The following is a 14,513-nucleotide window of genomic DNA, read 5'->3' as shown; positions in this document are numbered from 1 at the left end:
TTTTTACCTTCAACAGAATAATTTCAAGTTTATTTCATTTTGTTTCACATGGATCCCATATAATAAGAATACAGCAGAATTCTGGAGTCTTGGATATTTCTTTTCTCTGACTTATCATTATCATAAATACTAATATGAATACATCATACACAATAAACACAGCACTATCCAAAGGCGTAGAGAGTATCACAAGACATCATTCACCACTAACGACAGAGTATAGTTCATTTCAGCATATTTATAAGAGCTACCGTGAAAGAGAGAAAGAGAGATAGAGAGAAAGAACAGAGGATAGATGGGGGACTAGAGGAAGAGAGAAAGCCAGGTGCTTCTACACTGCCTGAATCAAAGAACCCTGATTTTAAAAAAAATGAGTGAATCCACGGCTGTGCAGTGGACCAATATACTGGAAATGGACAACAATTAATTCTCATGAGGACTATGGAAGCAAAACTACCAATCAAGACACATCTCTTACCATTTGGCAAACATGTTCTCTTATATCTAAACAGAGGATTGGCAGTAGGACAGGAGGTGCATTTATCTGGAAAGAAGTAATTATTGCAGCACATACTTTGTGCTTTGTGTGGAATATAGCAGAGCTTCTGTATGTGCTGCGCAGTAACCACTACGATGGATCAAACATACCACGGTTTTAATGTGTAGTCTTTCCTGCAGCTTTGAGCCTCAGCCTCTCAACTATGTTTAGGGATGCTTTAGGATATAAGGAGTATGATGCATGCAGTAAATTTGATTGCCTTCAGAAAGAGAAGAGATAAACAAGGATTGAAGATGCAGGAGAAGTATATATGGAGACATATCGTTCTGACCGCCTTAGAATATTGTGTTTACCATGGCATAACCAAGGTCTTTAAAGTGTAATATACTTTTTTTCTCATTTACCTACAGTTCATGTTAATGTGAGTATGTATGTCACTGATTACAGTGTGATAGAAACACCAGTTAAAAAACTATATGACTCTGTTTTACAACTTTCTGGACCACATAAAAGGCGATCGAAACAGGACGAGGTTCATCCACAAAATCTGTTTTGATGCCATTACATAAATCCAAACAAATAAACAAACACACGCGTCTAAAACTGTTGTTCACGGCTCCGATTCACAATTTTCATACCGACAGCACACTATAGCATTTTTCTGAAACAGCACAGCAAATATAAGATGCTACCATGCTCATTAATTTTCTTAACCTTATGCATTGTTGACTTTATATGTCAGGATTTAAAATATTATGTGAGTTCGTCCTTTCTTGACAGTGATATTTGATGGAAAAATATATATAAAGACATGAATAAAGTTGAAACAACCTACTTAAAACCAACTATTCACTGCTATTACTATAATTCACTCTTTCTCTGCTCACTTTTTATATCTATAATTATCTTGTTTTCCTTTTAACATTTGCCATCACATTTCCAGTTGCCTTTACCCCGTTCCTTAAATCCTGTTAGTAATGCTGCAAATAAAAATATCACAATGAGAAAATAAAAAAAAAATGATGTTCATAGATTCTGAGATGAATAAATAAAAACATCATTACAGCATGAATAATTTATAGAAAGGGAGATGAAGGGCAAAGGCTAAACTATGTGAGCTCCTAAACAGAACCAAAGTAAATGCAATTGAATAACTCTGTGCTCAACATTTGTTGTATAACAACTAATATGGAGTGCACAATTATTCAACTGAGTACATATAATCATATATATCAGCATGTTGATATTTACACAGCACAGACAAATACATTCTCCCAAGTTAAATATTACTACAATTTTTTTTTCTCCATAAATGTAAGTCTTTTCCATTACAAGATTTCTCTTAAATGTTCGTCAATGAATGTTTTGGTATTTGTATTCAAGTTTTTCTCGTATAACCAAACAGACAATCCTCTGTTGTCTTCTACAGTTAAATACATCACGAGAATAAACATCATGTTACAGCAAAGACCCATTTCCCCCATTCCCCCCCCCCACACCACAATCCTGCTCCCCAGTGGCGTTCCCCTCCCCAGGCCCCACCGGTTTCTGCCCTCCATGCCGCCCTCCCTCCGCCTGTCAACTCACAAATACACAAACAGACAAACAGAGGAGTGCGGAAATGCAGGTGGTGGTTGAGAGCCACACTCCATAGTCACAAGGTCACCCTGGGAAGAGGTAAAAAAAAAAAAAGTAGAGAAGCAAGAGACAGAGGGAAGAAAAATATCACATTAGTTACATGTTGAATATATAAACAAAACTATAGCTCAGCAAATATGGGATATAGCTGATATGATGGCACCTTCTACCGCATTAAAGAAAATGACAAGTACTGTACGTAGTTTTATGATGTATGTTATGTTATGTAATAAATTGTATTATTATGTTGTGTTGTATGTTATTTACCCAGAATATATTCATTTATAATATTCTTTTCAAACCCCATAGTGGTACAAATGATTAAAAAAGAGGAAATTAAACATCAGATAAGAAGTTATAGACAGTATTTAGCACAACTGTCACAAAGTAGATTAAAACAAAAACTAAAGCACTAACTTATGGAGTGAACTCTAACCAATGATGTTGCAGCGCTACACCAAAAAACTCTTTCACCCAAAGTTTTAGGACTATAACATGGTTTTTGGGGAATAGTGGCACTCAACGGGAAAATAGAGCAGGTGAGTGCATATATGATGAGATTACAGTACAGTACTATAACAGGATGCTTTGTGCACCATCAAGCTACCCCAACCTCATTGTCATGCAACAACGTGATGCCACCATCACCTTTGCTACTGAACATAAACATATGCTGTTTCAACGAACAACCTTTTGCTTTAATTTTTCTGGAGGAGGTTTTCATCATTTGCACGAGATCGCTTGTCAGGAAAATGTAAACATAGGTTGCTATTCTAGTGAGGGCATTTTTGTTTGTAGTATATATTTTAAGTACATGTAAGCACATTTTCTGGTATGCTGACAGAAGGTTCAGGCTTTTCTTTGCTATAAGCTAGAGCTGCAATGATTAGTCGCCAACTATTAAATTAATCGCCAACTATTTTGATAATTGCTTCATTTGGAGTCATTATTTTAAAAAATGTCTAAATTCTCTGGTTCCAGCCTCTTAAATGTGAATATTTTCTGGTTTCTTTAGTTTTCTATACAGTAAACTGAATATCTTTGGGTTGTGGACTGTTGGTCGGGACAAAAGAAGACATTTGAGGACGTCATCTTGGGCTTCAGGAAACAGTGATCAACATTTTTCACCTGACATCTGACATTTTATAGACTAAACAATGATAATGAAAGTAATCGTTATTTGCAGCCCTACTGAGAGCTACTGTTAATTAAAAAATACCTTCAGGTTTTAGTAGTTAGACTTTAGGAGACACAGTGAAATAAAGACATACATTTTTCCCTGTTTTCCGTTACTTCTTGTTTAGTTTGTTAGTTTTGATGACTGATCTCAAACTCAAGAATATATGCATAAATCTATCCAATCAAATGTGATTTGGGGCAACGAGCTAACTCCGAAAATCACATAAAACTAATTCCGAGTCTTGTGGGTTGAAGTAGCTAGCAGAGCAGTATAATAGGAGCTGTGTTTTTGGATGTCAGTTGGTAAAAACTGGAGGGTGAGGGAGGTTTGGTTGGAGGGACACAGTCCTCTGCTTTATATTTGCTATGCCATGCCCACATGCCAACTCCAATCAAATTTGAAGGACATGATTCAAATCCTTCTTGTAATCATAACCCGCCAACGTATTCAGTTTCACTCTGAAATGCTTCACTTTATGGAAGCTATAGACCCTCTAACTGCTGGTTCACTATGACTTTAACACTGCATCCAAAGCGGAGATAATCAGGAAAGGATAGCATTATAAAAATGTAAGTTTGTGCATCATCTGCATAGCAGCAGACCTTCACCCCTTCTTGATGATCATGCAGTGGCAAGCAAAATGCCACTACTGGACCAAAATATTGACATTAGTATTAGGTTGATATCCAGAAGATGAAGTTATAAAACAGCCATTACAAGTGCTTAAAATTAAAGACTAGATTAGATCATAACTCTAAGATAATGTGATCTGTTTCATCCTATGACGTATGTTTATACTCACCATCCTGCAGCTGTAGTTTGACTGGACAGGCTCACATTTGATTAGAGTAGGAAGTGGGCTGCTGCTCATAGCCCTGGTTGTAGCCTCCATCCTCGTAGCCTCCCTGCTGGCCGTAGTCGGGTTGGTACCCTCCCTGGGAACCGGCATAGGGGTCCTGCTCACCGTAGCCACCCTGGGCAAAGGAATCAGGAGCAGGCTGCTTTTCTTGTGATGGGACGTATGTTCCAGCGAAGGCAGCCATCCAGCCGGTCTCCTTGAACACGAACCACAGGTTTCCTATCCACAGGATCAGGTTGATGAAGCCAAAAGCCTGTGGATTGGAAAGAGTGTTTTCAGATAAGTGTTTAATTTCTGTCATAATGTCAAGTCTTCTCATGGTTTAGTTCAGTGTGAAGCATCTGGGACCTACCACAGAGGTGTTGAGGCCAGAGACTTTGGGGTCGTAAACTTCATGGCAGCGATTCTCTTGTTCATCACAGGCTGAGATGTAGGAGATGACCTTTTCTGGATCTGTGTTTGTTTTCACATCTGACAGACCCTTAGCCCAAGCACACGAGGACACCAGCCACATGAAGGCGAACACCGCTGTCACAACAAAGTCCTGGGGATCAGCAAGACAAGATGATCACTTTTACTACCAACAACTATATTAATAGTAAGATTAGTTTGAGGGCATATAGGCCAAGGAAATGTCAGGAATAACCAAACTCACGATCTGGGCCCCCTTGCTGTTTTCACGGTATTTCTCCAGTACGAAACAGTATACAGAGAGGGCTGCCATAGAGTAGAGGAAGGAAAAGACACCGATGGTGACAAAGAACTCAGCTGAGGAAGAGTAGTCCCCGACCAGGAATAGACGCTCGGGGTTCCCTCCCTTACAGGAGGGGGCATCAAAGTACACCTGATGGAGCCTAAGAACAGCAACAGACAGAGAGACAGATATGAAAAACTGCAAGAGGAACAAAGAAAAAGTAGTGAGTAAGTAGTGCTACTCCACAGAGACAGGCAGTGTTATATTTATTTTAGATATGCCTATTTAAATTATCCATGTATGTAAAAAATATTAATGCAGTCTGTAACAAAATACTGCAGGGACTGTATTTTATTTGCTTTCTGCTGAGAGTTCAATGAGAGGACTGATACCACTCGTGTCTGCTTTAGCTGCCTAAAGCTCACTGATTAACATGTTTTTGGTCCATACAAAACCCAAAGAGTAAAAACAAGTTTTATGGGGGGTTATATGTGGGACTAGCGAGGCTTACTGTTAGCTAAGCTAACCATCTCCTGGCTCCAGCTTCATATTTAATGGACAGATGTCAAAGTGGTATTGGTCTTCTCATCTGACTCTCACAAAAAAGTGAATAAGCATATTCCCCGAAATGTCAAACTGCTCCTTTAACCTTCAACTCTGATGTAGGCTAATGACCTTACAAAGTGCTTTATATAAAACATAAAAGGCATAAAGACAAGGCATTATCAAAAGACAGATTTAAATATGATTTATAAGGGTTAAAATAGAAGATGAAATGACTAATATAGAAGAAGACAAATTAAACAGGAGAATAAAAATTACAGTGCAGCTACGGTGCATATCAAGGGCAGAGGCAAACAGAAAAGTCTTCAGCCTTGATTATAAATTAGAAATTATGTGTTCGTCCCTCTCTCTATATATACATATGCACTTTTTTATGTAATTTATAACAAATGCCACTTAGGAAAAGATGCAGTGTTGTAAGGATCACTCTCATCCTTATGTTCTGGGACGTTCAAATGAATCAAATCTTAAAAAGCAAACTTCCAAATTAGATCTAACCATGACTAATAAGTAAATTATTCTGATTCAGGCGCCGAATGTGTATTTACAATGTGTAAGAGCTTACAGTTTCTATTAGTGTTGGAAGTAACATGTGCATGACCGAATACGTACCTGAATGGATATTCAAATTCTACTTCTATGCCTAGGTCACTCTCCGACCGGTTTTTACACTCCACGCTCAGCTTGAACATGCCAGAGTAACTGCCACATGTTGAGAAGGCGAAGATTGCAAAGATCTGCAGGAAGAAAAAGAGAGAAAAGATAGAGTGAAAATCTGACTACTTGTCCAGTGATCTTTGACACCTCGCAGACAAACTGCAAAAAAAAAACAAAACAAAAAACCCCCAGAGAATACTGGTACTGCATTATGTATCCAACACTTTCTATACTCCAGTTTACTTCAGATGATGTAACCATGTAAACGAAGAGTGTAAAACAGGTGACAACTGTAAAAGCTGCAGACTGTGCTTTCACCACCTGCCATCTCTCAAGCAGACTGACGTTCCACCAATCATGGCAAGCTGCTGAAAAATGCACACCGAGTGCAAATCAATGCAGTATGATCACCAGGTTGCACAGCACAGGCTGCACCTGTTGCCATGGTTACCATTACATTCAGTTGATGTTGTTTTTCTGTGGTTGTTTCTATAGTATTTATTTTTTTGTATTTTATGGTACAACAGTGATATTGTATTCATTCAGTAATTTTGTTCAGTTTTGTTCTGCAGAACGGCACAAACAGACATGCGTGGAGATAAACTCACACACTCTAACACACACAAACAGCAGATTAGACGAGTCAGATTATTTTTACCACACCCTCCCTACGCAGCAGGCCAGATCCGATTGGACAGAAAATCCAGCTATTAATCTGACTGAGGTGCTCTACCATCTGTCGCCAAATACTCAACTACAAGCTACTGTAAAGCCAGTCACAACACATACACACATGCATACACATAAGCTCATATGCACACACACACACACACACACACAAAGACATGTCCTCACTCCTTAATTCTAGTCTTGTAGTACCGTTTACCTGCTGCAGGCATCCACACACTGGACTATTTAGAGTAATCTTTTAGCTAATGTGAGTCGCAGGCTCGTTTGCTGGATTTACACACAGTGGCTGCCTAAACAGAGCCTCATTGTGATAGCTTTACTCATCCATCCGTGTTCCTGGAGGGCTATTATATTTTCTAGTGTTCTCTACCAAAATCTCAAACACCTTCTCTTCGTGTTGTTGGTAAAAAGCTAATTAACAGGTTTTAATAATCAATGCAAATGACTGTAGATGTGATGAAAGAGGGGGAGGGGGGATGCTGCTGCTCATAACAACACAAGTAAAGAAAAAAAAGAGTCATTTGCTATCTACAGTGGAGCTACAGAGGTAGAATCCACCTTAAAACACAAAGAATTTCTACATTATTACAGTCTTAGTCAGAAATATGGAAACTGGTCTGAATTTTACGAATATTTGAGCTTCATTACAATGTTGTCACGTTCGAGACAGTCTTAACTCTGTCAGTGTTCGGAAGAATCTTGTTCCAGCAAACGGATCAAAATTGAAATCTGTAAGATTGTAAGAAAAGGCAGCAAAAAGTGAGTTGTGTTTTCCCTTTAAGCTGAAAGCAGAATAACAGGATATAATGCCGCAGTTGTGCAATTAATCAATACCTACAGCTTGTGCAGTCTATCACAACTGCAGTGTTGGCACAATCCTTCACACAGTGCGCATTATGGTATATTTCATCCGAAAAAACAAATGTCATCAATCTCTTTCTGTTTGCTATAACTGCCTTATGCTGCTACAAGGTAACTTTCTGTAGCTGTTTTTTATTTTTGAAGCTGTTCAAAGGCTTTAGAGCTCCCAGCGTCCATATCAGTGTTTCATTATCCTGCTGAGACAGTTAGAGGTTAAGATTTCATGAGGGGGGATCAATATCTAGACCAACATTTGGTGCCCCAGCTGTACGTTCTTCTTCCTCAGAGACATCTTGGAAAAGATGAAACTTACTCTAACTAGGGCAACACTGCTGCTTTGACTGAATCATCGTAAAGTGATGCAATGTTATGAATGAAAGCATTTGAATCACACTGACATGACATAAGAAGTGGGGGAAGCTGAATATGAATATATTCTTGAATAGTTTCACTCCCAGAGAGAAATTTAGCTTTTTAGAACATTATTGCTGTATCATAACACAGAATACAAGCCCTGATTTAAACGTATGAGAAGTTAAAAACTTCTAAATACATGTTTGCTGTTTAGTCTGTGTATTTAAATGAAATGAGATACATATTAAAGTAAAGTAAAAGTCAGTAGAAGGGAAACTGAATCTAAATGGGAGGCACTGTAGTACGATGAAGAGCTGTACTTTTATGGTGAGGGATGAGTTAGAAGGAGGAGAATCGGAGGGCCAGCCAGGCTGAGAAAAGAAATGGTGGCACAGTGAGTGTTAGGTGCCATGGTAACACTATTGGCAGCATCACACAGTGAGGAGGTAGATGCTGGTTTCTACCCATCCTGGTATGCTGGATGGGTGTCAGCTCCTCTGTTCTGAGAAGATACACAATCCCACACACGCAGACACAAACGAACTGTCTGCTACTGCTTCTCTCACACTGTCTGTACTTTTTGTGTTTCTCTCAGTGAAAGATGAGTAAAAATATCAATAAACAATATTAGAGCCTGCCTAATACTGGATTTATGAAGCAGAGATACTGATATTGATATTTGAGAGGGTATCATACACATATAGATAAGTATTTCTGATGAGGACACCTTAAATTATTATTATTATCTAATTGTTATTAGAATTTTGAACAAGATATGTAGTGAGCAGAACATTTTATGGTTAAAAAAACAAACTTGTCATTGCTCTCTGATCATATTTGGTAATTCTGTATGTTTCTTATTAGCCATATATGCCGATATCAATATAATAATGCAGTAATATAATATCAGCCTACGTACCAGCCAATTTAGCTACCTCCAGTTAATATTTTGTGATTATATACAATACTTTCAAATTTGATTGCCAAAAAATTTAAATAATTTCCTGATTCATATGCAAATCTACCTTTAAAACTAAGGTTAGCAGGGTCTGGTGCATTTAAAAGCAGAAAATATATTTTACAATGAATAAAATGAATAAAATGTGTTCATGTCAGATTTAAAGACTGCTTAATATATCTGTGTTAAGGAGGAAACCTGCGTCACATCTGCTGTAGATGACATGACTACAAAGGTTATGATATCTTATATAATACTGTGTATAATCGAACCGTTATATAAGACATACATGCCAACATATAGCCAAAAGCAGAAGAGCACAGAAATAAACACAAACTGTATAACCCCTCACCAGAGGCACTGGAGAGTCACCAGCGTCTGAACAGTGAAAACCCCCTGAGCTACAACAAAATCAACAGCCTTTATTACACATTAGGGACGACGCCAAAGTGAATACAGCTCTTATTTCATGTTTTCACAAACAGCCTTTTTTTGTTTTACGTGTGCCGGGAATGAGTCAGACAGCAGAAATCTGAATGCAGATGAAACTCAACATAGCATTGCCATCCTGTAGTGGAGGAGGCAGGAGCGCTGCTTACGTACACTGTGGTTGAGCTTTACATCAGCTTTATTTGGGAACTCAGTGTCTTCCAACATCCATCAAATCTAGGCTTTGTCAGCACTATTCTCCAGAGAGAGAGAGGGAGAGAGAGAGAGAGAGAGAGAGAGAGAGAGAGAGAGGTGGGGTGGGGCGGGGCGGCGAGGTGGGCAAAGCTACATGAGGCACAAATACAGGACGCTGGTTTAATCCCACACATGTAGCAAAAAATGGCACTCAGAAGCCTTTGCAAATAAGTGTAATTTTCAAGCTCAAACGGAGAAAAAAAGAAAAAAAATCACACATCTTCAACCCACAGACTGTCCTAAACTGTTCCAATCCATTTACTTGCATCTCTCTAATTAAATTATATAAATATGAACACTGCACAAATTGCTGCTTTGTATTTTATGTAAATGCATAGAAATTGGAAAGAAAGCAAGCTTTTTTTTCATTAGTTCCTGCTTGAATCCTGCTCTAGAAACTGGAAAAATACTTTTGAGGGGTAGTTCCTCTCTCCCCTCCTAAAAACACTGTCTTGCTGGTTATGCATGCCCATATTAATCCAGAAAGAGCAGCAGCTCCAGCAGCTCCTCCTCTAGTCTGACGCTGAGGCACGCAGGCCCTCTGACAGATGATTCATGGGCCCTGGCCTCCTGAACGTGGCTTCTGATTGGTGGTTGGCTTGCAGTGACCCACGGAGGCTGTGATGAGGTGCTGGCACACTCACACAGCTCCAGGGAAGGACTACAGAGTCATGCAGTACACTCATGCCTCTGACTGCTCTCTGGTATATCTGCAGAGCCCGTTGCAGTATGGGAATATGTCAGAGCTGCTTTGGCACGCTCGTTTTCATCTGGGTTGTGTTAAGGGTGTTGCCAAGCTGAGGAGCAAGGGTGTGGCTAAGAATTATGGAAGCCATGTGCAGGAGGGGCACCCCTTTCCTTGTCATCTACCTCGCCAAAATGTAGACGCAATTATATTTCATGCATATGTTTAATGAGGGGCTGCAACTAATGTTTATTTTCATTATTATTGATTTGATTAACTTGTCTATTATCCTTCAATTTATCGTTTTGACTGTAAAATGTCAGAAAATTAGCTTGTTTTGTTAGACTAGTGGTCCAAAACCAACAGATATTGAGTTTACTATAATATATGACAAAGGAAAGCATCACATTCTCACAATTGAGAATTGCAAATGTTTTTTTTTTTTGACTAAAATGATTATTAGATTATCGAAAGAGTTTTCTGTCAATCAACTAACCGATTCATTGACTGATTGTTGCAGCTCTAGCAATTATTTTGGTCACTATGTCGCTAACACTAACTGGCTGCTGAAGCCATAACCACAAAACCATGACCAGCTAGAACCAGTTCAAAACAACATAATATATATAAAAAAAGAAAACACATTCAAATCCAGACATTTAAGAGGCCTTCACTTTGCTGCGGGGCCTGCATGGATAATTAGAAGCACTCTTCCCACCACTGTGATGCCCCAGCTGTAGAGAAAAAGAAAATCTGCCATAGTGAGGCACCGCTGTTCACCCTGAAGCCTCTTCAGTATGCTGCTGCTGATGTGAGGACAGTGTGGATGACAGCACATTATAACAAGAGTATGTGTGATGGTGGAACATAATCTTTAACATGTGCGGCTTTGATTAACACCTCATATACCGGTGAGAATTCAGAGGTAAACACCAGAGCTGTTCACGTTAATTAGCTCCCGATAAATGAAAAACAAAAGAGAAACAGCTTTATCCTCAAGATGCAGAAATCTTCTTGAGCTAAATTAAAATAATTCAGTGTATCTATTTCTAAATCAATGCTGCTCTTCATAGAAAAACAAACTAATAACTGAATACTGTAGTTTTCTGGCTCCATCATCTGGTTAGAGGGACTGTGCACATCAAACACAGGAAATAAACTGCACTTGTATGCAGAGGTCATGTCCTCTGGGAAGGATTTGACAAAATGTCATTATATTCCTCACTGGACTGACTTAGTGTTACTACAGCGGTGATGTAACACCTCCTGCTGGTGTCTCCTGCACAGGCCTGCTGGGGCAATATCATCATCCTCATCATCAGGATACAAGAGACTCCTCAGTAATTATTTGAATACATATATAAAAAAGTAATTATTAGACCTTAAGAGGAGCTTGTGTGTCTGGAGAAAGGAAAAAAAGAAATGCTGAACCCTTGTAAGTATGGGTTCAATAGCAAACCTTTTTTTCTAACAGTGTAGATTCAGAGAGTAGTAGATTCATACATTATTAAGCCCCTATGCAGCTTTATGACCTCTGTGTGACAGAAGGTCATAAATCTCTCAGTGAGGGATATGTCATCATTATTTATTGCAAACAATGCACATTCCAAGTGGTTTATCCATAACAATAGTTTCTTCTGTGTGTTTTTTTCAATAAACAAGGAAAATATTCAAACATTATTTGTTGCAATAACCAAAAAATATGTAAAATAGAAGACTTACCCATTGTAGAACTTTAATAAATCCCAGCGGTTGTTTGATTATTGTGAACTGCCCTTGGGCCACCAACTGTCGAAACAAAACAACAATAAAAATCAGAAATCAGCATCAGAGTTTCTCGCATTTCTATAGTGACTCTCTCTCTCACTAGTGTCTCAGTAGACCGGGCATGATGATGACGACACGACGATGCTGATGATTAAAAAACGTAAACCTAATTACCTCATTCTCATAGCCCACAGGCCTGGCCTACTGCTGGCACCTGCAGGTGTTTGTTATATAGCAAATATCTGCCTGTGAACAAAGTGACTCAACTACCACAGCTGGTATCTCTGTGGGCATATGAGATGCTGTACAGCTACAGTGTAGTAATTTATTGAGTTCAAATGATGTGCGTGCGTGTGTGTGTGCGCGTGTGTGCATATGTGTGTGTGTGTGTGTGTGGACCAGGTATTCCTCATAAATCTGTTTACACAGTCATTTTGTGGGCACTTATGGGGACAAAAAAGCAAGCCCCCTTAACGTAAATCATTAATTTTAGGGTGAAGACTTGGTTTAAAGTTAAGGTTAGTTTTAGGTTATGTGAAGGTTAGGTTAAGGTTAGGGTAAGTCTCCAGGAAATTAATGTAAGTTAATGTAATGTCCTCTGAAGTGATGAAAACACGACTGTGTGTGTGTGTGTGTGTGTGTATGTGTGTGAGAGAGAGAGAGAGAGAGAGAGAGAGAGAGAGAGAGAGAGAGAGAGCTCCTGCAAGCATTACAATTAGACAAAGCTGATTAACTGGCTCTTCTCTCGCTGCACGCTTCACGCCAGTCTTTTTATTTATTTATAAGAAAATCTCGCGAAATGTGTTTAATTGACGAGGCGTAGAGAGGGGTGGGTGAGTAGGGGGGTGTAAAGGGGGGTGGGCATTTGTGAGCAGGTGAATGCGACACCGCAAAGAAGGCGGCGTGTCCCTGCGTGCATCAATAAATGGCCGCACAGGAATAAGCAGCAGTGATGGGTTTTTCTCTCATGCTGTGGGGGGCCACTTTCACCCTGAACGCTCGCTGCTTCTCCCAGAAAAGCCAGCGCTCGCCAAACATCCACATTAAACCGATGACGCATGTGCGGACAAAAAATTCATGTGTAGGACAGCCTGACAGCCTGATATGCGCGCAATTTACCGGGAAAACCTGGTTGGGCTTTGTCGTAAAACACACAAGCTATGTGGAGAGATGAACCGTGGCCATAGAGATGCAGGAGATGTCCTTTTCAGTGTCTGGCCTACTGCGGCTAAACGAAAACACCAAGGACCTTAGAAATTAATTAGATTCCTGTTTGTTATCTTAGCAACGGCAGGCTAATTGAGACGTGAGCAATCCGAATCAATTAGCGGAATCTCAGGAGATAATAGGCTACATCCTCTTCTTCGTTCACTAAATGTCATTGCTGCAGCAGATCTCTGGACATCCTACACATTTTGGTCTGTCAGCGGGCCGCTCCATCATATCGACGGCAGCATCAGTAGTGGAAAATTGTCCAATTACGTCGCGGTCCGTCGTGCCTTTACACAACGGCAATTTTTTAAACATGCATTAATTGCAATTTCGACTCCAATTGATCGAAAGCATTGCATTCAAACGGTAAGGTTGGCGGATTTGTGATAAAAAAATATCTTTATTAAAGCGCAAGACAAAATGGAAATGATAAAAATAAATGAACATCAGCTACCAATAGAAAACAGTAATGAAATAGACGATTTCCCCCTTAAAGCCTTACCTGGTTTACAACATCCATCTTGGCCGCTTACTCGCTGATAAGAGGATCAGAGGGGCGGAGGGATGGAGGCGTCTCATCCGGAACAGCCCAGGGGAGGATGACGCCCAGGAGGAAGAGCTGGACTGCGTCACGAAGCTGGGCGAGGACGTGTGAGGCGTCGTGACGTCAGAAAAACTATTGGACGTGGAGTAAAGACGAGCGGAGCCGTCTGTCCAATCGCGGCGCCGCTTTATTCTAAGGGAGCTGAGATTGCCCGGGGGTTATAATGAAGAGAGGAGCGCATGGAGACTGTTCACGCTTTAGTAGGCAGGAGGCGTGATGTAGAGGGGGGACATTAAAAAAAAGGTTCGTGGACTGCTGCTGGTCATTAGCAGGCAGCACGATCACTTGACATCAACGAAAATATGTTGTGTTTTTAGAAAAATATGTTTTCCATTTTAGTAGAACTTAAGCCTTATTGTGCAAAATACAAGTTCAGTAAAGAGAGGTTCAGATTCTCTACATTCATGCAAATACTACAAGGTGTGAATGTGAAATGTGTAATTCATAACTGAACAACAGACACATATAGGTTATTGTTATGCATGCTTCTTTTTCCTTTAAAAGGCAGAAGTGAAATCCAGATGTTCACCATCTGTCAGTCCATTAATGGCCGATTATATAAGTCGCTCTTTTGTATTTTGCTGCAGTTTTCAACATCAATTGAAAC

At 39.6% G+C, this 14,513-nt stretch overlaps 1 protein-coding gene across 1 annotated transcript; it reads right to left on the bottom strand.

The window, feature by feature from the left end:
• On the bottom strand, positions 1 to 14,494 carry sypb (synaptophysin b). Its single transcript, XM_067592969.1, has 7 exons — positions 13,805 to 14,494; positions 12,046 to 12,111; positions 6,047 to 6,171; positions 4,832 to 5,030; positions 4,529 to 4,720; positions 4,120 to 4,429; positions 1 to 2,166 (listed from the first exon to the last, which is right to left on the bottom strand). The coding sequence occupies exons 1-6, from the start codon at positions 13,820 to 13,822 to the stop codon at positions 4,151 to 4,153; spliced, it is 879 nt and encodes a 292-aa protein (XP_067449070.1). The 5' UTR covers positions 13,823 to 14,494; the 3' UTR covers positions 1 to 2,166; positions 4,120 to 4,150.
• Between the last annotated feature and the right edge of the window lie 19 nt (positions 14,495 to 14,513).

This window comes from Thunnus thynnus, chromosome 6 (assembly GCF_963924715.1).
Source record: "Thunnus thynnus chromosome 6, fThuThy2.1, whole genome shotgun sequence".
In the NCBI taxonomy this organism is placed as follows: Eukaryota; Metazoa; Chordata; class Actinopteri; order Scombriformes; family Scombridae; genus Thunnus; species Thunnus thynnus.
This window is presented reverse-complemented; position numbering and strand designations above follow the sequence as displayed.